At 33.0% G+C, this 27,985-nt stretch overlaps 1 protein-coding gene across 3 annotated transcripts in view; it reads left to right on the plus strand.

Annotated features, from left to right (window-relative positions):
* EPHA6 (EPH receptor A6) overlaps positions 1 to 27,985 on the plus strand; it is an 871,253-nt gene that overhangs the window by 528,762 nt on the left and 314,506 nt on the right. For all 3 annotated transcript variants that reach the window (XM_044251185.1, XM_044251182.1, XM_044251184.1), the window contains exon 6: positions 27,036 to 27,160. In XM_044251185.1, the coding sequence (XP_044107120.1) occupies positions 27,036 to 27,160 (125 nt within the window). The remainder of the gene's footprint in view (positions 1 to 27,035; positions 27,161 to 27,985) is intronic.

The raw sequence follows: 27,985 nt of genomic DNA on the forward strand, positions 1-27,985 counted from the left end.
GGGTTGTTCTTTGTTTTTGTTTTTGTTTTCTGTTTCTTGCTCTGCATTATTCCTATGCTTTCCTTACAGTCTACACATATCTTTGTAAACAATCCCTTTTATAAACCCTTCCAGAATTACCCCCCAATTTGAATGTGCCATTCCTGTTGATGCCCTAATTGGTATGGTATTTGCTCTTAGAAGACATTTGGGGCAGGGGGTGTTTCGGGTACTACTGGTAAGTTAACACAACTATTAACTAAAACATCAATGTTAAAGAATAATAACAATTATAATATTCTAGTGAAAAATCTATCACTACTTTAGAAATATAATCTCTCAAAATTATTAGTACATTTAAAATACACAAAACCAAAGCCAAAAAGCAATATAGCATGCCCATGCATAACAAGAGCCTGACTGTGATTTTTTTTCTAACTTACTTTCTTATGTAACATAACATTACTTTTACACTTCTTAAATAATTCATACATACTTTCACAAGTTCAATGGCTCTGACATCAAAACCCAAAATTTACATATTCTTTGTTTGAAAACATTACCCTGTGTTGGTAAACACTGAACCCATCTGGAATATTTTAAGCCTTTCCCTAATAATACTGTAAAGAATCAAATGCCAGAAAACTACTCTTTTTTTCTGAGACAAATTTCAGTTAATCTCAACCTGGAGACATTTTACTTTCTGTCTGTGGTCTTCATTATATTTTATTATTTGAAAAAGAAAAGTAAGCTAGTCAACATTGACAGATGAAAACGAGAAACTATGACATTTCTGCTTCTACTAAAATATTGTGTGTGGATAATTTTGAAATGTGTTTACTTTATAAATATATATACACTAATAATGGCAAAATAAGTCAACAATACTTCATCATGTATAAACATGCTAAATTTGAAAATATAAATGCCTGCACAAAGATAAGTGGCATTTTTCTTTTCATGAACCACATTGCATAACTAATGCTTTCCTTTATTACCTTGTAAACCATACATACTAGTCAAAGCAAACAAAGTATATTTATTGGATTTATACTTGCTACATTTTTCTTCATTTTATTCAACACGAGATAAGCAAATAAATAAAGAAAAGTATTTACTCATGGTAATCACTACTGTAAGGGAAATAACCTGGTTACTATGAAAGATAGATTGACCTATTTCAGATGCAGAGGTCAGAGAGAGTCTCTTTAAGGAGCTGACATCTAAAGTGATGTCTGAAGGATGAGATAACCCAGCCACGTGAACTGCATTCTAGAAGTAAGAAAACGCGTATGACCCTAAGCTGAGAAAAAAAGTTCTGTATGTCTTGACGGAGGACAATTATAGCTGGACTCCAGTGAATGGAGCAAAGTGTCATGACATAATGATGGAATTTGGGGCTCCTTGGAGCCAGAGCATGCATGTGAGAAGTATGAATCATGTTTTATGATCTTTTTGGAAGATATTGGAAGTTTTTCAATAGAGATTTTGAATTACCTCTTTAAAAGATGAGTCTAGCTACAATGTAGGAAAGTGATTGGATGAGGTCAAGTGTGAAAGGAAAATAGTCAGTTGAAAGACTATTTCATTAGTTCCATCAAGAGATGAAGGTGGCCTGGACTGTTGTGGTGGTAATGGAGATGGAGAAGTGAGAGGAGTCAAGATATACCTTGAAAGTAGAGCATACAAGACTTGCTGACAATGGTTAGGAAATGTGCAATCAAGCAAAATGGAGGACTCTTAGTTGACTCTCAAGTTTCTGGCTTTAGCGACTGGGTAAATGGGGGTTCCAGTTATAAGACTAGGAGGCTATCAGAAAATGAACAGTCTGACATTGGTGGGTAGCATCATCTTCTTGCCTTAAGTCTGATATGATTCTTTTTTTTTTTTTTAAAGATTTTTTATTTATTTATTTGAGAGAGAGAGACAGTGAGAGAGAGCATGAGCGAGGAGAAGGTCAGAGAGCGAAGCAGACTCCCCATGGAGCTGGGAGCCTGATGTGGGACTCGATCCCGGGACTCCAGGATCGCGCCCTGAGCCGAAGGCAGTCGTCCAACCAACTGAGCCACCCAGGTGTCCCAAGTCTGATATGATTCTTATCTTGGCTTCTATTCCTTGCCCCTTGGACTTCCTCATCCTATGTGATTCACAAGTCCTACTGATGGCTACAGTGATACATTGCATGGCTGTTATTTAATTTATCTGCCTTCCTTGTAACACTTATATACTAATAATATGTGTCCTTCCTATATTTTGTAAGTTATAAATAATTTCTAGAGTTATAGCTCCTTCTATGTGTCGTATTTGGAATATGTTGGAGTGATTCTTTCACCTTCCATATCCTTCACTTCTCTCCACCCCTACCCCCAGGACCCCACTCCACCCCCACTTTCAGCCATGTGGCATTTGGGACTGGTATGGCAACAAATTCATACCAGACTGATGTTTGGAGCTTATAATCTGCTACGTGTGATAACCAACTGGTACATGAATAAAGACTAAATTGCTTTCATTAATGAAGAAGTTAATTTGATTCTGTCAAGGGATTCTTTCCATTTCACAACTTTGTTTTCCTGAAAATTAGCATAAGAAGAAAACTGATAATTGTTTCTTTATTCCTTCATTCTATATCATTCTCTATGATATAAGAATGCTGGCTATGTGACAACTTTAGGAATATAAATATGAATAAGAGAAGGTTTTGACCCCAAACAGTTTAAAGTATAAAAGGGGAAAGTGTAGTACTGACATCTGTCTGCTACTTTTCTCTCTGCCACTCTTATAAATAGCAGTTCTATATTATGGATGTATCCAACAAGTTAGCTGTACTTTGTAATTTAGATACCATGTAAAGCCAAAGTATATACAAAAGTGAACTTCAGGGTTCTTGTTAAAGAATATTTATTAAGTGTTAGCTAATATCATAGTATTAGTTTAAATGCTACAGACTCTAAAGGAGAGGAGGAAGTACATAGTTCTTATTACATATTAAAGGGTATTTTATTTTATTGGCTTTAACACGACAGTTTGCCTAACTCCAGGCAAGATGATGAATGAACATTTTCTAGTAATTACTCTACGTTAAGCAATATGTTTTGTGTGTTAAAAACAGTATCTGATTTACGTTTTTGAAGCAATAGCACAAGACTGCAATTATAATCACCATATTTTGAAGGGGAGGCTGAAGTTTAGAGACTGTGAATAAGTTGTGCAAGATCATATAGTTCATGAGAGATGGAAGTAGGATGTATGGCAGTCATCTGATTTATTTCCTCTCCTATGTACTAGAGAATTCTAATTCCTTCTATTTCTGGGATCATGAGTAAGGATGAGAGATCAACAGCCTAATATTGTTTATCAGCTGAGTTTTTTGTAGCTGACTAAGTACGTGCAAGAAGACCCATAATTATTTGAGGGAGCCCTGGGTCCTAAAATCTTTTTTTTTTTTAAAGACATCTATTTATTTATTTGACAGAGAGAGAGAGAGAGAGATCTCAAGTAGGCAGAGAGGCAGGCAGAGAGAGAGGAGGAAGCAGGCTTCCTGCCGAGCAGAGAGCCCGATGTGGGGCTCCATCCCAGGACCCTGAGACCATGACCCGAGCTGAAGGCAGAGGCTTTAACCCACTGAGCCACCCAGGTGCCCCCTAAAATCTTTTTATTACAAATACCAAATTTAACATAGTGCCTCAGTTTTTTTTTTTTTATGTTAAAAGAACAATAAATTCAAACTTTCTTTTTTTAAACTTGGTTCTCAAAAGTAAGCATATAGACAAGATGCAGAGAAATCAAAACTTTGATATATTCTGAGGGAACATATCATACGGTACAATCACTTTGGAGAGCAAGGTGATGGAAGATATATATATATACTTCCTACTATCTAACAGTTCTACTTGCAGATTCAAACTTGAACATATCTTCATATGTGCCCAGGGACATGTGAGCAGATTTGTTCAATGCAACATTGGCTTCAATAATAGTAATTTGAGAAGGACTTGCATTTCTATCAAGGAATAAGTAAATAACTTTTGGTATATAATATCTTCATGAGATATTATACAGTAGTTAAAGTGAATGAACCAGATGTACATGCATTAGTATAGATAAATTTAGAAATTTATAAAATGAATAATACACATAAAATAATTCATTTTAAGTAAAGAATAAAAATACTTCAAAAATATTGTATTACCCTAGGTAGTATGCTACATTTCATACTATACCGTATAATATATATTATGTTGTTGCATCACATATAACATATTATTCATTTTTCATTTATGCATGTCTATAGTAAGCACATGAAAACCTAGATGAAAAAGCTGCATACTGACTTCAGGTTGATGGATACTTTGGGGTAGAATTTGATTAAAGAGGTTACAAAGGGGACTCATTTATCTGGAAAGTTGTTTCTGTTTTGTTTTGTTTTATTTAATTACGCAAAAACAGATGAAAACCATATCCTTCAAATGTTTCCATTTGTTAAAACTGGGTCATGATATATGGATATCCATTATAGAATTGTATTTTTGTTTGAGTGTATGAAATTTGAAAATAAACAGAAGGCTTGCCCTTGAAATTTTCTTTGTAAGAACATTATATTTACACTATAAAATTTCCTTTATTTACATTATAAAGGGATTTGTCTCCATTTTTTGTAATTCCTGTTTATGAAGTATAATTTTGGAGTGAAAAGTATATTTTTAATCCCTCATTGAAATGTATGCTTTTATATTAAATGGCTATCACAAAGTTAAGGACAAATATTTTGGCTGACATACAGTTATTTATCCTTTTTTGCAGTTTCAAAAATGTACCCTGTCTATGATCTCACATTCAGCCTCACAATGGCAGCTTAATAATAAAATATCAATCACAACAGGCTGTGGAAATAGACTAGTGGACTCCTCTTTTCCAGTGAGTTAAGTACTTGAAAAATTTGTAAGTTCCCAGCCACTGTGATGGTATCCATTTCTTTGTTAATAAGGAAAGTAAGTCAGTTTTAAAGATGAGGTAAAATTAGAATATTATTTCACAAGCCATTTAGTTTTAAAGTCAGAAAATTGATCCAAGAATGGCTTGTTATTTGAATTCATCAGCCACGAAGTCAGTAACTATTCAGGCTTTTAGGAAGTAGTACCAGTAATAAGAAATACTGCTTTTGAGATATTATAACGTGATCTGAAAGATAAAGATGTTCATTTTTAAAAGAAAATGCCATTTGATTCTGAACTGATCTTTTTTTTACTATCTTGCTTTATTCACTAAAACTTCATATAATATTATCAATTTAAAAAGCCATACAACTATCTCATTCTATACCCTTAGGCAACACAAACTTTTTCTTCTCTACAAAAAAAATTCTTTTGTATGTTTTTTTTTAAATCAGTTGCTTGCTATGTAAAATAATTGAAAAATAATTTATATTAAATAGTTGTTGGATATATATTTCTCAAAACCAAAGGAAAAAAAATTAAGTTGTTCTATTGTTAAACCCATGGCTTTCATTTTTAACTATAAGTAAAACTTTTCAAACCTTTTTCAGAGAACAAAATATGTTCTCCAAATTCCTTCTCTCTCAACATTTCCTATACTCTAGGATCATTCTATATTTTAAAGGGTTAAAGTAAAAGTTTTAAGGCAAAGTTCTAAACCTCATATACCTTTCCATTCTTATTTACAAATTAATTCCTTTTTCCTGCTTCCTATGTTCACAGGGGCTATCCTAATTCTCCCAGTAACCCAGATTCAAATACTGTACTCTCCTATGTTTTCATCTCTTTCACTGTTAACATTCTCACTCTCTTACCTACTAGCCAAGAATCAGTTACCAAAATAATCATCCATTTTAGTACCTCTTATTACCGGTCTTCCCTAGGCCCACATGGCCTCAAACCTGGATTACTGCAGCTGTCTTCTAAATGTTCTCCTTGATGCCATTCACTCCTTATCTTGACAATCTACTCCCATCATACTTTTTTTTCCCATACTTCATTACTGGATTTAAATGTACAATCTGTTTTCTAATGATATTTACAAGTTCTTGTTTTCTGGCTTTTGAAACTTTGCATGGTCTTTGTCAATACTGATTAGACCTGATGCTGGGACAGATATTTATTGAGCAGTTACTATGTGTTACCTGTGTTACATGCAAGCAGTAGATACACATCAGTGAACAAGGCAAAAATGATTCTTAATGTACCACCCTCTTTAGTCTATATTTTTCTTCTTTCTCTACAAAGTAAAACTACCTTTCATTCTCCAATGAACAAAGTCTGCTAACTTATGAAGTTTGGAAAATAGTATGATTTGTACATACACTGGTCATCCTGCTACATAGATCTTTATTCTTCTCCTTGCATAATAAAAGGGAGGGTATTTTGGAGAGGGGGAACTAATCATTAATCTACCCTACCCACTTCTGTTGCTTCTGGTTTAAGATTAGTGTCTTCCATATCACTGGAAACATATCCAGGAATTTCATTATTATTATTTGTATATTAAACTATGTAGCTAAATGGTAATTTTACTACATTCTATTTCCATCAACTCCTGGGCCAGTGTGAGTGGAGGGAAGAATTGAGGTGACAAAAGCTGTTGTAGTAAGATGTACTAGATATAACTTTTCTTCTCTCTTTTATTTATTTTATTTAAGCCATAAAGAAAACTAATCAGTTTTTTCTAACTTTAAGTACAGAGAATTAAGGACATAGTTTATGATCATATCCTAGGTACTATTTCTCTGCTTAATTTCCTGAGAAAATTTAATTATCATGTTAATAAACAAATTGTCTTTTTTTAAAATATTATCTATTTATCAGAAAGAGAGCACAAGCAGGCAAAGTGGCAGGCAGAGATAGAGGGAGAAGCAGGCTCCCCGCTAAGCAAGGAGCCCCTTCTAGGACTCAATCACAGGACCCTGGGAACATGACCCAAGTCCAAGGCAGCCTCTTAACTGACTGAGCCACCCAAGTGTCCCCAAAATTGTCTTTAAATATATGAATTCTTACTACAGATATAAAATTAATACTTGAAAAAGTTAATAATGGAATACTACTTAGTAGCTAAAAGGAAGAAACCACTAACACATGTACCAATTGAATCTCAATTTATTATGCTGTAAGAAAGAATCCATGCAAAAAAAAGATGACATACTGTATGATTCATTTTCTAAAATTATAGAAAATGCTAACTAATTCTATAGTGAGACAAAGCAGATCAGTAGTTGTCTGGGACAGTTGTGGAGGAGGAATGGATTGCAAATGGTAGAAGGTATCTTTTGCTGGTAATAAAAACATCTGATATCTCAATTATAGCTATGGTTTCCCATGTATATACATATGTCAAAACACCTCAAATTATACAACTTAAATATATACTGTTAATTACATATATGAAATTATATATAAATATATAGATATAGATATATACAGTATACTTCAAGAAAGAAGAAAAGTGTAAATATTGGAGAGAGATACCAAGATCATATTTATATATGATACAGATTTTTTTCCCCCAAAAGGTACTAATTTCAGTAAAACAAAAGTATGGAACTATTTTAGAAAGGTAGATTGACCTACCTCTGGAAGTATTCAAAATAAAATAAGCAAGCCTCTGATTGAAAGATCATCTGGCTAATAGAACTGGTTGATCATGTGTTCCAGTTCCTCTTTAAAATGTCTATAAAGTACATTTAAAAACAAAAAAAGAATAGTCACAGGTATGCAGTCAGTTAGGATTAATAGCATATTGGCAGAATCTGAAAGGATTCTCTAACTCCCTAAAGCAGAAAGAATTGGATTGAATAAAATTATCATTGGTTTTTTTGTTTTTGGTTTTTATTTTCTGGAAGTAAAGAATTTTCAGCCTTTTGCACTATGTTTGATCGACTTTGAGAACCACTGTCTTTTAATTGATGCAGTTGGCCCCTTGTAATTCAAAGGGAATACTGGTATAGTTGGAATACTATTAACCATATTTGTCACCGTTTTCCATTTGTTGTTCTTGTTCTTTGTTTTTATTTTTGTCTTCCCTCTTTTTTTTTTGTTTTTGTTTTTGTTTTTAATTAAGCATTTTGTGTGATCATATTTCTCTACTTTTTTAGAGTATTGATTAAGCTACTTTTTAAATTCTTTTATTTATTTAATGTTTTTAATGAAAAGGACTGATATAGGGATTGATCTCACAACCCTGATATCATGATCTGAGCTGAAATCAAGAATCAGAGGTTCAACAGACTGAGCCACCCTGGAGCTCCATACTGATTATACTTCTTTCTTTACCTTTTTTAGTGGTTGCTCTACAATTTTTCTACTGGAAATATATGCAAAAGCCTTTGAGATAAATAAAATACATAAGATTTTTTTCTCAAAAAATAACTATTTAATATAAAGTTTTCTGAAAAGATTTATTAGCATAATAATAATAATAATAATGGCCTATTTATTTGCTAGTGATGCCTATTATATCCAAGTATTGAGCTAGTACTCACTTTGTGGAGATTATCTTGTTAAATTTCCTACACCAACTCCATTAGATAGATGCTATTAGTTTATAGATGAGAAAGTGAGGTACACAGAAAATAAGTGAATTGTCAAGAGTTAAGCTGTTGATCCAGAATTCAAAGTTAAGAAAATCTAACTCCAGATTTGACTTTAAAGGATTTTACATTATTCACCCTTATTAAGTAGGCTGCATCACACTTAGGGACAAATTAAAGAGACAGACATCTTACATTCACTCAATTCCTATGTCTTCATGAGAACAATCATGTGAGTACTCAAAAATAATTTCCATTTTTCAGCAAGTGAGAATGTTATCAGGTTTAGAGGTTCTGCTGATGTATGTATTATATGCAAATGAAACATTTTGTTAAGACTTAGACATGTTAGGGGTGCCTGGGTGGCTCAGTGGGTTAAAGACTCTGCCTTCTGCTCAGGTCATGATCCCAGGGTCCTGGGATCGAGCCCCACATCGGGCTCTCTGCTCAGCAGGGAGCCTGCTTCCTCCTCTCTCTCTCTCTCTGCCTGCTTCTCTGCCCACTTGTGATCTCTGTCTATCAAATAAATAAATAAAATCTTAAAAAAAAGTTAAAATAAAAAAAATTTTTTTTAAAGATTTTATTTATTTATTTGACAGACAGAGATCACAAGTAGGCAGAGAGGTAGGCAGAGAGAGAGAGAGGAGGAGGCAGGCTCCCCACCGAGCAGAGAGCCGGATGTGGGTCTCGATCCCAGGACTCTGAGATCACGACCTGAGCTGAAGGCAGAGGCTTTAACCCACTGAGCCACCCAGGCGCCCCAAAATAAAAAAAATTAAAAAAAAAGACTTAGACATGTTAGAAGTATTCTGGAGCATCAAATAATCATGCCTAATTGAATTTAAAAACTTTTTAGTAGGTTATGAGCTGTGGTTATTTTTTGGTTGACCAATTTAAGATCCTTTCACAATTTGGAACCCAAGAGACTGATTAACACTAGCTGAAACACTAGAAGCATCTGTAGAGAAAGTCTTTCACTCATTGTTTTATTGTTATTTTTTCTAGTAGACTCACAAAGTTATATTAAACATAACTAATATTTATGTGCAAATACAAGAATGCAGAATTTGATTTTATGTAATGTAAGAGTCTACAATGTTAACTATTTAGAAATGTTTGTTTTAGATGAACTATTGTATGGAAAATAAGCATGTTTTAAATGGGAGTCTGATAAGCATCTTAGCAAAATATTTAAATTACAGTAACTGATTTTGACATCTTCAGTAAATGCCAAGAAACATAGCTTTTACAGCAAGTTCATGGAAATGTTCAGATAAAATATTCATGAATTCTCCACTAAAAGAAAAGCCTCTTATGGTTTTGTTTGACAGAAGATGACCTTTGCTTCAATAAGTTCCAATCTTTGCTGTAACTTAGTGTTTAGATGCTCTGCTTAGATGAATAAAACATAGCATTTTGTTCTTTGTGTTTTCTAGTATATGTGATAATTAATAGAAAGGGAGACTTTGAAGTTTTAAAATGAAGTAAATGGGTTAAAAAAAAAAAAAGGCATTAAGAAATCTTTGAAGATCAATTTCCCAGCAGGAAATTTGTCAAAGCAATTAGGATCCACCCTGACTTGGGCAAGCACAGTAGTGCTCAATTGATGTGCTCTTTCAAATAACTAAAGCATTTTTAACTTTAGTGATCTGTGCTAGTCATACAGTCAACCACCTGATGGTTCGTACAAAGATGGATCAACAACTGAGTTATGTACCAAAAAAACAGACAAACAAACAAACAAACAAAAAAACCCAACCTTTATGAGGATTAAATCAGTCAAATATACTATAGTTTTTATTATCATGAAAGGAAAACGAACAGGAAAACATGAATTGGATCATTTTCAACAAGATGTCCTATAGATTCAATCTAGTTTCAATTTTAGTATTTGTGCTTCTAGCTTTAGTTTTGTATTCCTTGACTAGATAGACAGTATTGTTTTCTACTGATACATATGCAGAAACTAGCAGCAGTTAAGGTAAACAAGAAATCACCTACTCATGTCTTAAAGATTTAAAAGTTTGCTAAAATAGCCATCTGTTCCACCACACCCTTTTAGGAAATAAGGTATCATCTGATTCAAAGGGAAGCACCACATTAATTTCTGTGGTCATAGGACACTGTTGATGCATTTTCTAAAAGATTTATTTATTCGTTTTAGAGAGAGATAATGAGCATGTGAGCAAGGGGAGGGGGCAAGGGAGAGGGAGAGAAGCAGACTCCCTGCTGAGTGGGGAGCTGGACAAGGGAACCTGAGATCATGAACTGAGTGAAACTAAGAGTCCCTTAACCAAATGAGCCACCTGGGGCACCACACTAGTATTGCATTTAATTACTAATTTACTTAATGGCCAGACCCAGAGGTAGGAGTTTATTTTCTGGTATTAAAACATTAATTAGGACCTCAATATATAGATGTAGGGAATAAAGTGTGGATTCATTAGCATTTTTATGATGATCTCTCTGTATAAAGGATGTGAAAATTTGATTTTAATAAAGATGTTGACATGACATGTCTCTGGATGAGAAGTAATGTGTCTCTGTTGTGGATATCATATTTATCTTATGCCAAAAATCTCTGACATGTACTGGACACATCCAGAAACACTGGAAGAAGGATATTACCCATATTTGCTTAATATGTACTTGCAGAATTAAAACAAGTAAAATGCCAAATTCATATTATTGAAATCATTCACTGAAAAAAAAAAATGCCCTGAAAATAGGATTCTAGCATACTGTCATTATTTTTAACCTGGTGTTTCCAATTCATGAAGTACCAATGGGGAACATGAAATTTATGTATGTTCATAGATAGAAATCAGTATGATCTTGGAAAATTCCAAGAAGATATATTAGTTTGGATAAATGTTTAAATTTCCAGGACTTATCTTCTAAATGTATTTCTATACAAAATTAGTCCTTGACATGCTTTTCAAAAATCTTTTCCTTGGTCAGTTGAATTAAGGAAAGGTGCATACAATATGACCCTCACTGCTTACAAAACAGAATAACACATTAAAATCTCTGACAATATCTTTAATAAGGAATTTTTTAAATTTAATGTTCCCCAAAATGTACTTAATTACAAAATCCTTTCACTGTGCAACAATTTATTAAAATCTTAAACATAAAATTTTCAGGAAAAAGATTTCCAAAGTAACACTTACCAAAGACATTCAAATTTAATAAGTATCCTTTGGAAGATATTTGCCAAAACTCTTTCATACATGAAGAAACAAGTTGTTTCCCTCATGGCTTTTCAGCATATGGGATATGTAAGGTTTTCCTAGATTTGTGATATTAACTATTACAAAATCTTTTATAGGATTTATTAATGAAATTGCTTCTTTGTTTTGTCTACAACAATAATAAGAGACAATTTTGAGTTCTTACAATATGTCAGGAATTATTTTAAATGATTCAAATGAAATAACATATGTAATCCTTACAGCAACCCTCAGTGATGGATATTATTATTTCCAATTTTTAGAAGAAAGAAATGAGGAAGCAGAGTGGTTAAGTAAATTAATCAGTCACATAACTAGTGAGTAGCAGAATGGAAATTCAAAGTTATGCAGCCTGGCCCCAAAGCCCATGTGTTTTATCAGAGCACTGTGCTAGGATTTAAAATGAGAGCCTCTCTTAAGGCTCTCCTGATTGTCCCTCTATCCCTATTCATTTGTAGCTTTAGCTTTCTTGGTGAAGAGGGTATCTCAGTGAAGAAGAAACCCAGTTTCGCTTCAGAAGCTTAAGGCACTTGACAATCTTTCTGACACTTGCCAGCTATAGGGCAATAATCAATACAAATTCTTGAGCCATAGCCAACAGAATAAATTTTTCCAAAGTTAAGCTAACTTTGTTTCCAAAAGTAGTGTTGTAGCATTCTGATATTTTATCAACATGGTGCCAGTGAAAGTTTTTCGTTTTAGATAATATGAAATAAGAGAAGTATCACACTATCTCCTCTTTTTTTTTGGATATTTACAGTAACTTTATTTAATCTAGCCTATTCCAAATTTATTTGAAGATAAGTGAGATACCTTCTTTGTGGCACATCTATGAACATCTTGAAGAGCAGTGTTACAACCACCGTAAGTTTGATAAACTGAGTTATGACCAGTAATATGCTACTGTTTAAAAACTGGCTCTCCACAGCAAGAAGGAAGGAAGGGAGGAATGGAGGGAAGGTAGAGGGAGAAAGAAAGGAAGGAAGAAGGGACATAAGAAGGGACGGAAGGAGAGAAAAGAAGGAAGGAAGGAAGGAAAGAAGGAAGGAAGGAAGGAACTAATTTATTGTGTTTGAATGTTGAATAATGAAAAGATGGGTACAGTAGGTTCTGGCAAGCAGATGAGAGCTGGTTCTAGCATACCATATGTTTCTCAATCTTCTCAAAATCTAGCATTATGTCTGACATCATCATAAAAATTGGCATCTCTTGATGTGGAGGCAATTACACGTAAGAAGCCAAGAGGGATTTTTAAGGATTTTAATTAAGGGTCTTATTTGAACGATTTTGTGTAGACTCTTGACACAGGAATGTAAAAAATTACATTTGAACTAACTCTTTACCAATATACTTGTGAAGCCATAGACTTTCTTCCAAAATTCCTACTTTAGATGCATATATAGATTACATATATACTAATAATTCTACATATACCTATTTAAATATACTCCCACCCCAAAAAGGTATTATAAAAGAGACATAATACATACCTAAGCAGGAAAACTCTAAAGGGACTAACCATAAAAAAATGAGGTGAGAAATTTAGACCAAGTTTATCTTAAGAATCTGTCTATAGATCTTTGCTCTGTGAACTGTGTACCCTGTGGAGTTCCCTCAAATTTGCAAATCCTTGCAAATTTCCCTTTATCTAAACTTCCTTTATGCATTACTATAAAGTTGCATGTTGATATGTATAAGCATTTCAGTCAGGCTCTCATGAAACTTTTAAGCCAAAAATACCATCCACAATTATACTGCTATCTTTGAGGGCCATGCCCATTGCATTGAAACTCTCAGGGAGGATCATCTTTTTCTCTACCCTCTTTTGTTTATTGTTTGGGGACCAGAACATCAAATTGAAGAAAGGCAGATTACCAAGAGAAAAGACAGATTTTAGTCATGCACACACATAGGAATTCACAGAAAAACTTGTCTCAGGGAGGAGATTAGAATTTGAGACTTCCAATACATCTTGAAGGTAAGGGAAGGGATATAAAGGTACTTAAGGGAAAACACACGATTTTTTGAAAAGATAAATGGGATCTCAGAATACATGAGAGATAGGATAGTTGTGTGAAAATGTCTTTAGGTGATGTCTTATTTTGGTGCTAACTTCTTCTCTCTGGTGATTCTGGTGGTCTTATAAATGTGACACCTGAAACCAGAAAACTCCTAGAAGAGACATAGACAATAATTTTTTTGACATCAGCCATAGCAATATTTTCTAGATATATCTCCTCAGGCAAGGGAAACAAAACCAAAATTAAACTATTGGGACTACACCAAAATAAAAGTCTTTGCACAAAAAAGAAACCATCAACAAAACAAAAATGCAACCTATGGAATGGGAGAAGATATTTACAAATGATAAATCTTATAAAGGACTAACTTCCAAATATATAAAGAATTTATGCAACTCAACACACACAGACACACAAAAAGTGAAAAAAAAAAACCTGTCCTGCTAAAAATGGGCAAAAGATCTGAATAGATGTATTTCTACAGACAGATGAAAAGATGCTCAACATCACTTATCAGCAGGAAAATGCAAATCAAAATCACAATGAGATATCACCTCACACCTGTCAGAATGGCTAAGATAAAAAACATGAGAAATAACAAGTGTTGGCAGGGATGTGGAGAAAAAGGAGCCCTTGTGCACAGTTGGTGGACATACATACATACTTGTGATAAAGTTTAATTTACAAATTAGGCACGGTAAGAGATTAATAGTGACAACAAAATAGAAGAGTTACAACAATATACTGTAATGAAAGTTATATGAATGTGTGCTCTCTCTCAAAATATTTTATTGTACTGTTTACCCTTCCTGTGATGATGTGAGATGATAAAATGGCTATGTGACAAGGTGAATAAAGTGAGGAGAATCAGATAGGTTTGTGACACAAGTTAGGCTACTACTGACCTTCTGACAATATGTCAGGAGGACCATCTGTTTCTGGACCACAGCTGACCACAGATAACTGAAGCCACAGAAAGTGAGACCATGGATAAGGGAGGACTAGTGTATAAAGTGTTGAGGGTAGAACAACAACCTAACATGTGGGGAGATAGTGACTGAAGTAAGGAAATTGGTCTGACCAAATTATTCTCAGGTTTTTCTAAAACACAGCTTCTGGCAAGGAAACATCATTGTGGGTATCTGGGGAAGACTGTCCAGTAGATAGGGGTCATTTCTTAGTGGTTTTATGATAAGGGCCAATTTTTGCCTAATAGGCTACCTTGAGCAAAGATTTAGTTTCCCTAAGAAGCAGGCAAAATTATGCAACCAAAGCCTACAAATACAAAGGGAAATATAAATTTAAAAAAGAAAAAAAAAAAACCTGCCCATCAATTGAAATTGATTTCTAAGTCAAAGCAGAAGACAATGATAAAAATTACAATAAGTGACACAGTTCTGAAATTGTTAAGGACAGTAGTTTACACATTCAGGGTGATTCTCAAAATACTTTAAAATATTGTGGCATAAGCATCAACCAGATAGAAGACTGTTGGCTGTAAACCATTGATATGGCCACAATAATGTGTGCCTGCTGAATGTCAGCATTTCAACAGCAGGTCTATCTCTTTTGTCATCTTATCATTTTGCCCACACTTAGCTAATATAATTTAAATATTCAGAAATTACTTGCTGAATTTCATTAGTTTTTAAAATTAATATTACATTTTATAGATGTTTCATATATACTGCACCATCAATTGTAAGTTAGTCCTAAGACCGCAAACACTAGTTGGTTGCATAAGCTCACCTTGCAAATGTAGAGACTAAAAGAAATTGATTTTTATTGACATGCTTATTTCCCTATAAATAGAATTTAGAAAGAAAGATTATTTAGCATATCATATTACATTTCAAATGAAGTACAAAAAATGTGGCAAAGATTTGCATTATTCATTATTAATAATAGTCATTTTTAGTTTACAAAATCTTTGTAATACTATTAACATCTCTGATATATATAGAACAATGCCATTTGGCTTGTTAAGAAAGTAATCATAAAAAAAAAAAAAGGAGAAAAAGTATAAAATGCATTGAATGCCTTTGCAGGTACTGTGAGAAAGAAGGTGAAGTAGAAATTATGAGCTAGCAGCCAGTACAAGATACACAGCCTTTTCCTCCTCATGCAGTCAGTGATTTGTAAACAACAATTACTAACTAGAGGAAATGAGAGGAAAACACAAAGCTCAGCCAGGTGTTATTTTACGTCAGTGATTTACTCTGCTATTTGATCAATGATGAGAACAAAATCACCCATATCCTTAGGAAGCCATGAATGTTTCAAAGCAGCTGTGGGAGCACCTGGCTACTTGTCCTACACAAAGACTGCCTCCATCAAAGAAGAATCAAGATTTATTCCTCTTGGCTTCAACCAGAAACAATGCCAATGAATCTGCTGTTGCATCGCATTATTTCTTTAATGAGAGAACAAAAGCAGTTTTACTGTTCCATTTCTGGTGACTTGGCAGGAACACAACTGCATCCTCCTGAATCAGTTGCGACAGGATCTTTCAACATTCCCTCAAGAGGCCAGCAGTATGAGTACTTTCCCCCTTTTTATAGCTTCTGGACACAAACACACACTCACACGGGCTCTCACTTTCAAAAAGTAAGAGAAAAAAAAAATCCCCAAACACAGCTTTTTAAATATTTTACATCTATATTTCATAGAAAACATAGAATCTTAGGATTATAACCTACAAAATCTATGGAATCCAGCAGAATTTTACCAATCAAGATGTGTTAAACTGTGACTAGAGCACTCTGTGAGAGCACAGTTTATGGGGTGGAGCAGGATATGGGGATGAGGAATATGTCTTTTGAATTAGTGAAAAAGCTATTGATCTTGGGAGTACTCTTAATCAATAATCAAATAACTCAGAATATTTTGGTTTGGCTTTTATTTCTCAATTTAAGTACTTTTTTTCAAATAAAACAGCTAAATAATGGAAAATATCAAAAATTCAAGAAACAAATCCAAGATAGATCTTAATATTATACAATTAAATTAGAGTATATCCATTTTGGTCAACACCATATGTTCAAACTCCTATCACTTTGCAACTTTACTTCTTTTCTGGTAATATTATATGTTATTATATATTATTTTTACATTAATGTACTCATAAAATTATTGTCATATGCATGTAGTATATGAATCAGTTAGACAGTGTTCCTATGGTACCATTGGGAATTTATAAAACAAAAACACAGAAGGCAGGACAATTGTCTGATAAACCTTGAAACAAGATTTAAACAAGTTTTGAATGGAAGATAGTCACATAAAAGGTACCTAATGTGTTTGTGTGGCACTATTCTTGGTCTATGGGATGTTCAGATCCTGAATGCCACAATCACTGAGGTACAGTCCATAGTACCAGACTTAGTCTGCAGTCTGCTCCTTATATTTTACATAATTGTGAGTTGCTTCCTGTTTGAAAGTATGTCCTTCTAAAATTTATTTATTTATTTATCTATCTATTTATTTATTTATTTGAGACCGAGAAAGAGAGCACAAGCAGGGGGAGGGGCAGAGGGAGAGGGAGAAGCAGACTCCCCACGGAGCAGGGAGCCTGACATGGGGCTCGATCCCAAGACCGCTGGATCATGACCCCAGCTCAAGGCAGACGTTTAACAGACTGAGCCACCCAGATGCCCCTGTCCTCACTTTTAACATGAGATTAACTGTACCTATAAAATCACAATATGTATTAGGTGATATATGTGAAAGAGCATGGGAAGTGAAGTATAATGTAAAAGTGAAAGTGAAGTATAAGTGAAGTGAAAGTGAAGTATAATATATTATTATATATTCTATAAAGAGGAATATCAAGAACTTAGGATAAAGGTAGTCAATGAGGAATAGAAAATAAATCTTTTAGGACACAGACATCAAAATCAGTTCTATCTGAAGTAATTAAAAAAGTCTTAAGCTAGTCCATAGTTCTATCTTAAGGGGAAACAAGGTAATTGCTACAATTTTATCTTATCTTATGAACAGTTCCTTAAATGTGAATCTTTCTTCTCAAATTCCCAAGGTTATCCATGAGTTGTTTCACAGTCCCAAAATGGGACTGAAACTTTCATGTCTGTTTATGCACCTTATGTGTCCAACAGCACAGAATATGATTTTTTTCCCTTTTTTGAGGCATCCAATAAGCAAATCTATAACATTTTTAAAACTAATTTTCATAAAGCCTCTTGGTTTAAAATACTTTGGAAGCCAATGTTCTTTCAACTACTTCCTCTCCAATTTTGTATCATCATATAAATTCAAGGATGACAAAAATATAGGGAACAACTAAAATTTGATGACTCTTTCATAAGCTACATGTATTACTTTATGTCATAGCTTATAAATCTATTCATATTTGGGTTTAACTTTTTGAAATTTATTAACATTTGAATTATATATTTTTTAAAAATTTTATTTGAGAGAGAGAGAGAGAGAACATGATTGGCAGGAGGGCAGACTGAGAGAAAAGCAGACTCCATTTGAGCAGGGAGCCCCCCCTTGGGTCTGGATCCCAGGACCCTGGGATCATGACCTGAATCGAAGGCAGATAGATGCTTAACTGACTGAGACACACAGGCACTCCAACTTTTTAATTATATTTTTGAAAATAATTTCAGAATATCACATTAGCTATCACTAAGGTTAAGTAGGTTTTTGAAATAAAATCATATTCCTTTTCAAGTACTTTCAAAAGTTATGGATAATATAATTTGTTAATATAATTTAGAAATCAGTAACTATTGGTCAGTTATTAGATTTGTTTCTGTTTTTCTCTTATATCTAATTTTTCTAGGCTAACATGAAAAGCCACTATTGATAGCTTGATATGATTTCATTTAAAAATCTATAATATGCATATGTACAGATATTATGCTTATATATGCATATATATTCATTATATTTTTAATAGCCCAAGGTTCAGTTCTATTCAGAGCAAAGGGAAAAAAAAGCTTTTGATCTAGAAGAAAGTCAGCCATAGGTTTGGAATCTGTACTCAAACTATGCATGCAATGGAAACAGTATTCTGCTAATATAATTGATTTGCCACTGCATTTATCTACTGTTTGTCTAAAGTAAACAGTTTTAAATAGAACAGTTCAACTAGTATTTAGAAGAGTCTTTCTAGTATTAGTGTCTGGCACAGCATTCTGCTTCTCTTTGCCTACCTAGATTTCCTCTTCTTCAATATAGTTAATTTTTATATTAAGGTCTTGCAGATCTCCTCATTTGTTTTCCTCTTGATCATATTGGTAACAGTGTTACATGTAACATCAAAAAAAACCCTTTGATGTCTAAGTATTTTGCAGCTAGAATAAGTTCAAAAAATCCCCTTGGTTAACTTCCAAAAATTCTTAGTCTCAAACAGGGATATCAACTATTTGCTTTTCTTTGTTCTCAACATCAGGCTCAGAATGAGGGTCATCTTTGTGGCAGATGCACCACTTTTTTTTTTTTTTTTTTTAATATTGCTGATCTAATGGCAGGGAAACCAGGTCATCATTTCTTCATTCCCAAATCTTCCAACATGGTCTTGATAGTTATATAATTTAGTTATGTGGTAGTTATACAGTTTAGTTATACAATTTGGAGGTATCTGCTACTTAGAATTATTTTTTGAATCATACCATGCATGTTGATTTACAACTTATTTTTGTCACTTTAAATATTGAACTTATTCTCCCATGCTCTTAGATCTGTCATTTTTAAAACAGCTCCATTAAAATGTATTGTATGGAGTTTTTTCAAGTGTCCAAACTTTTTGTTTTTAAATGTAGCAATAAAACCTGTAGAGTTCTATCCATTCATTATATTAAAGATTTATGTTTTACAAGTTTTATTACTTTTTGTGCTTCTTTTCCACAATATTAATTAAAATTATTTTAGTTGTTTAAGTTATTTTAGTTGTTTATGAATAAATGACTCTCCTGGTCATTCCCCCCAACTTTTTTGGGGGGGTGGTATTTAAGTGGGGTAATTTTTTCCCCCATACCTGGAACATGATATAAACGTTTTAAAAAAGATTTTATTTATTTATTTATTTATTTATTTATTTGAGAGAAAGAGAGTAGAGGGTCAGAAAAGAAAGAATCTCGGGCAGCTTCTGCTGATTGTGGAGCCTAATCGTAGGGCTTAATCTCCGGACTCTGAGACTATGACTGGACCCAAATTAAGAGCTGGCCCCTCAACTGAGTAAGTCACCCAGGTGCCCCATGATACAAACTTTTTGATGAGTCATCTGAGGCTCAGAAGTTACAAACCATATTCAAATATAACTATAATATTATATTTTAAATCTACTTATATAATTTTCATATATAGTATACATAATTGTACAGTTCAAATAATAGTACTTTTGGCTAGAAAAATTACTAGAAACCAGGATTCCTGATTTTAATATAATGAAATTTTTATGAATAAAACAATTGTTTGAAGTTGAACTGAAAAGGGACACATTCCAGAATCATCTCTAGGGTCAGTCCAACTTTCTGAGATTCTGATGAATAGCATATACTAAATGCCTAGAAAATATGGGTACAACATATATCTTTTTAGTGAAAATTGACAGGTTTGAAAAGTTCGACAGAATCTCAGACTGGTCTAATTTGGAGATTTTTTTTTTCTTTATAGCTCAAAGAAACTACATTCTATAGCATCTGTCATATAAACTATCTCTCAAACATCTCTGGAATGATATAATAGTCAGTAGAGGTATATGATATAAATTACGCTAAATAGCAGCCTAAAGACGTGCTTAACAGTGAGCATATTAAATCAGCCAGTCATAAAACTAATAAAACAAAAATTAAAAAGGCACAGATAATGCTGAAAAGAACTTTAAAGATAATGTTTTAGGTCTTTCTCTATATAATTAAGTGCTTCCAGTGCTGTACCACTTTGAATTATTATTAATCAAGTGATTTTTCACTGTGGCCTCCACAGGTTATACGAGTTTACAGTGCAAATATTCCCACAATGTTTACTTGTCTTGTCAAGCTCCCTACAAGCATTACATTGACATGGTAGGAAGTAGAGTGAGCAAGCTTTGTGTTACATGAAGTTAGTATTTCTTTGGGAAAGACTTGAAATTCAAAGCTAAGGGCCTTTGAAAATATAGAACAACCTTTACTTTGAGGAAAAACTGAAAAAAAATTAGACCTATGTCACCAATAACTTAAGGTGGTATAATCAGAAAGAGGAGCACCTCCCTCTTTTTAAATAAGAAAAGCAGAGAAGTGAGAAACCTGACAAATTGTAAGTAAGGAAAATCTTTAGAACCAGAGTATCCAAATTTTTTTCAAAATGTTTTTTAAAAAAACAGATCAAATACTTTTTTAGAGTAGTAAATATATCAAATGAATTAGGTAGTTAAATTGATAGATGTCTAACTGTTTAAGAAACTTTTTTTTTCCCCCTTAGGAACTTGTTTTTTAAAACCCACCTACTATGGTCCCTACAGAACCATGAATGTATCCCAAATTAAGGTCTTTAAATCAGTTGAATCATTGTGAGAGGCCTACTGTTATTTGAACAAATTGCCACAAATTTACTGTCTCAAGAACAGATATTTATTATCTTACAACTCTGGGTGTCAGAAGTCCAAAATGAGTCTGACAGGGATAAAACAAATGTATCAGGAAGGGCTGGTTCCTTCTGGCAGCTCCAGGGAGAGTTTGTGCCTTTGCTCTCCTTGTTTCTGTGGGTTGCCTGTATTCTTTGGCTCACCACAGCCTACTTCTCTATAGACAAGGTACCTCCTGCCTCTTTCTTATGATTATATCCAGCCCACCTGGAATATTCAGGATTGCCTTTCTATCTCAAAATCCTTAGCTTGATCAAAACTGCCGAGTCTCTTTTACCAGAAAGGAGCATTCACAGGTTGGGGATTCAATGTGAACATATTTGTGAGCCATTATTCATTCTATGACAGCTGTCATATGGCTTAGCATACCACAGTGTTATTTCTAGGTATAGGAAAAAGAAATTATAGAGAGAAAATAAAGCATCAGTTCTGCCTTAAGTATGACATGCATATTTCACTCATAACCACACTTCAACTACATGGGGTATGTAGGTAATATATATTACGATTAAACTCTGATTTCTGGGGGAACATCAAAAGAAGACACATGAGGCAGATACTCATAGGATATATTATGGTATATAAAGCACCAAATTTCCAAACAAGATATAGAACAAAAATAGTTTGAAGTATGCTCTCAGGTTTCAAAAATGTCAATTCACATGATAAATATCACATTTACAGAATTTCACAAGTTGAATTACAGTATTGATTGTCACATATCCCTTTCTTGAGCATCTACAGATTGAAGCTCTCCTACCTGTTCTTGCTTTGCAACTATACCCATTGGTTCATTAGCAATGAAAAAGGGAAACTCATAGTCTCAAGGGTCTGTTCTGATTTTCACTTTCTAGTGCATATTATTTATTATGTTATTGTTTTTTATTTACATTTCATTAAGTCATTGATTATATTTCCTATAACACATGCACACATGCACACACACACAAACATACACATCTCTCTGAAAAGAAACACAGGGAAGAAAAGAAAGGAAAAGAATTTTAGAAAGACAGTAAAAAAGCATTAAAAAAAAGGAAATGTAGAAAGAAGAGAGGAAGGAAGGAAAGGGGAAAGAAAAGGGATGGGAAGAAGAGAAAAGAGAAAGGAGAGAAGAGGAGAGAAGAAGAGTTTGATAGATGAGCAAAAGTGTGCCTTAATGCTAAAGGTAAGAACCAGGACTGAGGTTGAAGTCCCAGGAAAAAAAACAAAGACTCCATGTAAGAATTTTTTAGCAATTTGAGATTTTCACAAAGAAACTGGTAGCCCTATGGAGTGGTGTACTCTTTACAGCAACCGTTGAAACAAAAAGTGGATAATCAATGAACAAGGATATACTAAGATATGCTAAGCTCTGCATTGCTGAAAAGTGTATAAAATGACTTACAAGTTCTATCCTCATACTAATGATTCTATTATTTAACATTCACTGTCAAGATTTTCATTGTCACAAACACATGTGCGTAGGACTGTGCTCTTGCTCTCTCTTTCACCTAACCACACACACAATTAAGTCTTAATTAGGAGCAAAATAATTAAATAGAATAATTTACTATTATTTCGGGTATTTCCACATAAGCGTTAGAAAATAACACTCATCCTAATGTGAATAAAAACTCCTTTGTTCACTAATTCTATTATGTATTTTTCTTATTCTGCTGTGTAGTTCTTGGTAAACTACTTGGGATTCAGAAAATGTAGTAATCAGAAAGGTTTGTATTAAAACATTTTCAAAAACATGGTAATCTATTCAATAATCATTTATTTTGAAGGTCAAAGCTAAGATTTTGAAGGCTTAAGAAAGGATGTATATCAGAAATACAATTCTACTGAAAACTATACTGAATACACAATTCTGTACTCCGGAAACATTTCTTGAGCCTCCAGGTCTCTCAGTCTCTGATCTGACAAACTCCAGAAGATCTTATTTCCCTATTTATTTCCTTCTCTTACTTTTTAGAATCAGAAGTAAAAATCAATAGTTGCCCTCTATGTTCTAAAATTAGTTTTTCTCATGTGGAGGAATAAATGTGTTTTCCCCTTTAAGTCTGTTGGTACTACAGTATTGTCACAATATGCTAAATTCAGATGTTACATAAACTCAGGTTATTAATAAAACAGATTTATTAAATATATTCAGAACAAATTCTTGAGGTTTTATATATTGAAGCTATATTTTAAAATAAAATTCCATATGGTGTTAGCCTTCTCAGAAAATAGAAAATACAGCATTTGTGATGTATATTGACCTATAATTGTTTTCCAAATCCTCTGCTTTAACTCATTAATTGTTTAAAATGTGTGCCGGGTGTATATTGTGTAGCTCTTTTCAAAAGCAATATATTAATACACAGTATGGCTCAGAAAATCCAAATTATGTAAAGCACTTTTCTCTGTAAAATAATTTAACAAAATCAAAAATGTGTATATAGGGGTGCCTGGGTGGCTCAGTGGGTTAAGCCTCTGCCTTCGGCTCAGGTCATGATCCCAGAGTCCTGGGATCGAGCCCCGCATCGGGCTCTCTGCTCTGCAGGGAGCCTGCTTCCTCCTCTCTCTCTGCCTGCCTCTCTGCCTACTTGTGATCTCTGTCAGATAAATAAAGAAAAAATCTTTAAAAAAAATGTGTGTATAAAGTGTGAGAACTCTACCAAGATAATATTGGAAACTTCAATATTAGAGGATTGATCTGATAAAGTATAAACATAGTGGAATATTTTATCCGTTAAGGCAATAATTATAAAGACAATATCAAAATATGGAATAGGATTTCAAATATATGGTTAACAAATAGAATTATCAAAAATTATGTATATTTTACAACTATGTAAAATATGGATATTTACATATGAAAGGGATGTCCAAAGTGAAATGATTTTAGAGGTTATATAGTTGTTGGACCCTGAAGTCCATGTATAAGTGAAGGATCAATAACTAGATTAGCTAGAGAATGGTGTAGTTAGTAATACTTCCCAGGGTAGTTAGGGAATGGATTTTCTTTATTTCTATTTTATAGAATAATATAGTATAGGAGAGCACTCATAAAATCTGTACCTTTACAGATTTAATAATTAGTAATTGAGCAATTAGTAATAGAAAAGACAGTACCTATGTGTTAATCAATAGTCATTCTAATATGCTGCCATGATTGAATTTATAATCAGTTTTGCAAGGATTATGCCACTTGACCTTGAATGCTAAATAATTATGTGGCAAAATGTAGTATACTGGTAATATTACTGCTTTATTAACTTGCACATGAAACTGAAAATTAACCACAAGATTTTATATATGAAAAGGATATTTTCAAAAATTGTAATGAGTTGATACATTTAAGGCAACTTCTAATTTGTATGAGTGACCTTAAAGTTATAATTTTTCCATAAAACTCCATTTAATACATTCTTATACTATAATTCAAAAACATTGATGCAATTTCCAACAGCAATAAACTTATTACTGGTAGTTTATTAGTAGTGAATATGAATCAATTTAAATAGTGAATTATTTGAGCATCTTTTGTCTTTACCATGCTATCTATTTCCATTTGAGCTTATAAAACAAGCTCTTCTCTTTTTTACCAACTTCTGTAATTATCACTCATCCTTAGGAATATATTTTAGTGCAACAAAAATGCTTTCATTGAACAGCTAGAAAGAGTATTAAATATAATTTCTAAAGTACTTATTTTCTTAGGAGAACCAAACTTGTCTTCTCATAAATGAAAGAAAAACTTTATCCTTACAATACAAAGTGAACACTTAGAAATAAAATACCAAACTTAATACCCAAGTCTTTCTTAGAAATTTAAAGCATATGCATTGTAATTGTAGAGAATTAGTTTTTTCAAATTCTGTTCTCACCTGCAATTGGTTTATTTGAATAGATTTCTGGAAATGAGTTGGGAAGACATTATGAGTTCATAATGATAATTCTAATTTGAGTTTATCATTAATAGAGTTTTTATGTACCTCCATTGATTTGATATCTATATCCCTATTTCCCATAGAAAAAACAAACCCATCTAGTCCTCAATAACACCAAAATAATTACTCATTTGTTTTAACCCTAAACATACACACACAGATTCAGAATTACTATACTGATATTACCTACAACATCATTACTATAAACAGTTTAATAATTTTTATAGATTATTTTTATCCTTAAAATTATCTCATTGGGATGTATGCTAAGTTTCTATTTTTTAGAGTACTTTTAAGTAGTTAATCTTGGAGGCTTGCCTCAATACACAAGTTTCTTTTATTTTTATTTTCCTTTTTTTAAAATTTTTGATACTTTTTTCAGTACTGATTTGCTTTCTAACCATTTAACTATTAAGGCAGATTCTGAGACTTCTATCTACCAACCTTATACCGCCCATCCTATTGCCTCCCACCCCTGAGGATATCCATTGTTATCACTTTTTCTATTCTTGGGATTATCCTTACACTGCTTTTTACACATTTTTCCCACCCTACTTTTTTCATTTAAAAATATATCTGAAAAAAAAAACAACTCCATTATAGTATTTATAGATAGCCATAATTCTCTGGTGGATGTAGCATAGTTTTTCAACCAGTCCCTTTCTGATGGACAGTTAAATTGTTTCCAATCTTTACAAATAAATCTCAATGAGTAGTCTTGTAAATATGTCACTTTGTATTTGTTCAGTGTGTCTTTGGGATAGATTCCAAAAGCCCAAGTGTAAATGAACATATAATTTGCCTTAAATTGTTGAATTTCCTCTCATAAAAGTTGTACCATTTTGCATTCCCATTGACAATGTATTAAAGTGCTTTTCCCCATAGCCTAGTCAGCAGAGCCTGCTGTCAAATATTTGGATTTTTGCCAATCTTATTGGTAAGAAATGGTATCTCAGTATATTTCATTTATATTTCTCTTTTTATGAATGAATTTTAACTTCTATGTAAAAGCCTGTTTTTAAAAATTAGAATATTGAAAATGAGGGATATTTTGTTAGAGAAAAGAGTCTATGATATACACATTTTAGGAAAATTCTGGAAGTTTAATGCAAGATTAGGTTAGGATTGGGTTGTTAAAACAATGATATATTGAGGGAAAGAAGACATGATTCTGAAAATAAACCTCAGAAGTTAAATGTTTCAATTTTATTCAGATGTCACAGAAACCATGCAAAAAATAATTCTCATGTTGATATGCAATAATTTATAGTTAAGAAGTTTGTGCTATAAACTTTCATAAATCACTAAGACTTCTTGAAGTATTGAGTCTTGAGGAGAAAGAAAAGCCTATAAATGATCCTGTAATTGCAGAGTGTTTTTCTACAGTATACTTAGACTCGCTAAAATATAGGATCCAGATGTATTGTACTTCATGCAGTAGCCTAAAACCAAAGCCATTTTAAAGAAAAATGTCCTCCTCTAACAAAGACTAAGATGATGACTTCTGGCTCTCGTTCTTGGACTATTTGAGTTTTTCCTGTGTTCCCTAGTAATGTTTCTAAATCTATTTTAATAGTTTATTTGGATTAAATAGAGTAGATCCTAAGGCTTTCTTATTAATCTGACATTAACATTGCTATCCTCTTCAACAAGAATTATATTTTCCTTGGAAGACAAAATAGTAAAGAAAGGGTTATGGAGAATGATTCCTGCCAATTAATTCTTAGTTATTTTCTTTCCTTTCAGCACCTTCCCTGATAGGTGTGGTAAGGAAGGACTGGGCATCCCAAAATAGCATTGCCCTATCATGGCAAGCACCTGCTTTTTCCAATGGAGCCATTCTGGACTACGAGATCAAGTACTATGAGAAAGTAGGTCTTATTTGGAGCTTCCTAAAAAACTACATATACATATATATGTATATATGTATATATCAAGCATGTTGTTATATTATTTTACTTTAAAACCTGTTCTTTGACCTAACCTCATACCTACTATGTCTTTGAAAACTCTCTAATTTACTATTATGCTTATACTTTCTAAATTAATTCATTTTGTTTTGTGTCAGAGTATAAAGTAGAAGACACAAGATGTTCATTTCCATCATGACTTACTATAGGGATTTTTCCAATATAGCAAGAGGTAGTAACTCCTTCAGCTTTCTACAATTCACTTGGAAGACATGGTAAAATGGAATTGCTATAACCTCAAGAGAGAGTTTTTGTAGCCCATATTGTTTGCTGATGAGTTTAAAGTTACAGTTCACTATATTTGGGAAGAATGATTTAAGGGATAAATGGAAATAGCTGATGTATTAAAATTTTTCTTTACATTTAGGTCAGCTGTTTTTCTTTTTTTTTTTTTTTAAAGAAGCTAGCAAGATAAATCTGGTTAATAATTCAACTTAATCTTAATTTTCATTTTTGTCATTTAAAATTGTTCTCAACTCTGTATTTTCCCAAATTATATACTTCTTTACCTTTGTTGTACCCACTTTTTTCTTTATGTTTTTTTCCCCCTGATTTCTCACTGTTATGTTATTGTGGCTATAGGCATTATAGTAGACCACATAGCAATTCTGATATGTCTCATTGTGCTACTGGTGCTCTGGAATACTGATAAAGGGAACACTTAATTTAAAAAATAAGGTAAAAATCATACATAATTTCTAGTTGTGTACTACAGTAAGAAGGAAG

Source organism: Neovison vison, chromosome 6 (genome assembly GCF_020171115.1).
Source record: "Neovison vison isolate M4711 chromosome 6, ASM_NN_V1, whole genome shotgun sequence".
Classification (NCBI taxonomy): Eukaryota; Metazoa; Chordata; class Mammalia; order Carnivora; family Mustelidae; genus Neogale; species Neogale vison.